Here is a 1,539-nt window from a genome sequence, read left to right on the forward strand (position 1 = left end):
CTACATGTGGGAGGAGCTGTGCGCCGGGGCCTTGGAAGGCGCACTGGCCTTGGCAACACTGGCAGCCCTGGCTGCGGCTCTCACCTCTGCTCTCTCTTCCTCATCTCTCAAAGCCTCCTCATACAGTTTTGGGAAGGAACTGGGGGCGGTCTTGTTGAGCCTGGCCATAATCTCCAGTACGCGCATCTTGGTGGTCTCAGCGTGGGCTCTTGGGCCCCACAGGAACTCGTAGCATGGAGGATCACTGCCGGGCACCTGGCGGTACTCCAGGTACTCGGGCTGCACTAAATCTTTCATGATGAGCTTCTTGGGTTCCCCAAAGACGGCGTGCCTCTTCCCAGCGTAGACCCCCAACACGTTGAGTGATTTCCAGACCTCCTCCTCGGTGGCGCGGTTACCCTTCAGGAAGATCACGGCCAGGATGTTCACCAGGAGACCAGTCTTGGGTATACTCTTGTCCCTGTTCAGACTTCCCTCACTGGGGAGATCCAGGAGGGTGATAAGGGAATAGAAGTGATTGCCGGGGTCGACTTCCTTCACCTCTAGGCCAAAGAGCAGCTCCATGCGCTCAGAGGCTCTCCTGAGGACCTCAGAGAAGTGCTCCCTGTACTTCTTTTTGACTGCCTTTAGCATTTCGGCCCATGTAATGCACTCACCCAGTTTATACTTCCCCAGCAGGAACCGCACCAGCACGTGTGCCTCCCTGGTCAGAGGATCTTCGCGAGCCGACCGAGTGGCCGATGCTGCAAAGGAGGTGCTTGGGCCCTCCTCAGCTTGGCTCTGGGCCCCTTCATCAGATCTGGGGTATGAGACACCTGCCTCGGGAGGCCCAGTGGCTGAGGCTCCCTGAGGTTCCTGGAAAGGGCCAGGAGCAGGGCAGCTTTGGGGAGAACCCCCAGAAACAGGAGAAGTGGGGCACTCTTCTTCCGTTGCTGCTGCAGCAGACTGATCACCTCGGAGACTCTCAGTCTCTTCTGCACCCTGGAGGCGTCTACTCTTCGGACCCCGAGGCATGATGACACAGGTCAGGCACAGCGGGCTCGGGTGTGGGCAGAACAGGTGATGCCAGCACCTGGAGGAGGGAGAATGAGATGGTGTGTGCACCTCTGCAGGGAGATTCCACCGTGGCCTTAACCAAGGCCGCCTCTGCAGGTCTGAGGGCCGTCAGTGCTCTGTCTGGGGACCCACGGGGCTCCTCTCTGATTGGCCTGGCTCCTCAGAACCGTGCAAAGCTGCATGGAGAGTACCTAGGACAGAGCCATGCACCCTACCTGGAGTTACTGGGGTGACGGCAGGGCCTGGCAAGGGGAACCTCGTGTTCTGGGTTTGAGATGTGTTCTCAGTTCACATTCAGGATCATTATGTGAATTTTGGCCGGGCACCCCAGCCCCCCACTGCGCTCTGCTTCTCTCCAGTAGACACTTCAAACCCAGTATCGACATGTCTCAGGGCCCTCTTTGATCACAGTACTTAGGGATTCTGAGGTGTCCTCTGTGTTTGGGGTGCGTGGTCCCCACAGTGATCATGCTCCGTACCCTG

General features: G+C 58.4%; 1 protein-coding gene across 1 annotated transcript; it reads right to left on the reverse strand.

Annotated features, from left to right (window-relative positions):
- Positions 1-1,014, reverse strand: LOC141569558 (melanoma-associated antigen B1-like). The gene has a single exon (XM_074323286.1). The coding sequence runs from the start codon at positions 1,012-1,014 to the stop codon at positions 1-3; it is 1,014 nt and encodes a 337-aa protein (XP_074179387.1).
- Positions 1,015-1,539: the final 525 nt, after the last annotated feature.

The sequence above is a fragment of the Rhinolophus sinicus genome, chromosome X (genome assembly GCF_036562045.2).
Source record: "Rhinolophus sinicus isolate RSC01 chromosome X, ASM3656204v1, whole genome shotgun sequence".
Taxonomy (NCBI): Eukaryota; Metazoa; Chordata; class Mammalia; order Chiroptera; family Rhinolophidae; genus Rhinolophus; species Rhinolophus sinicus.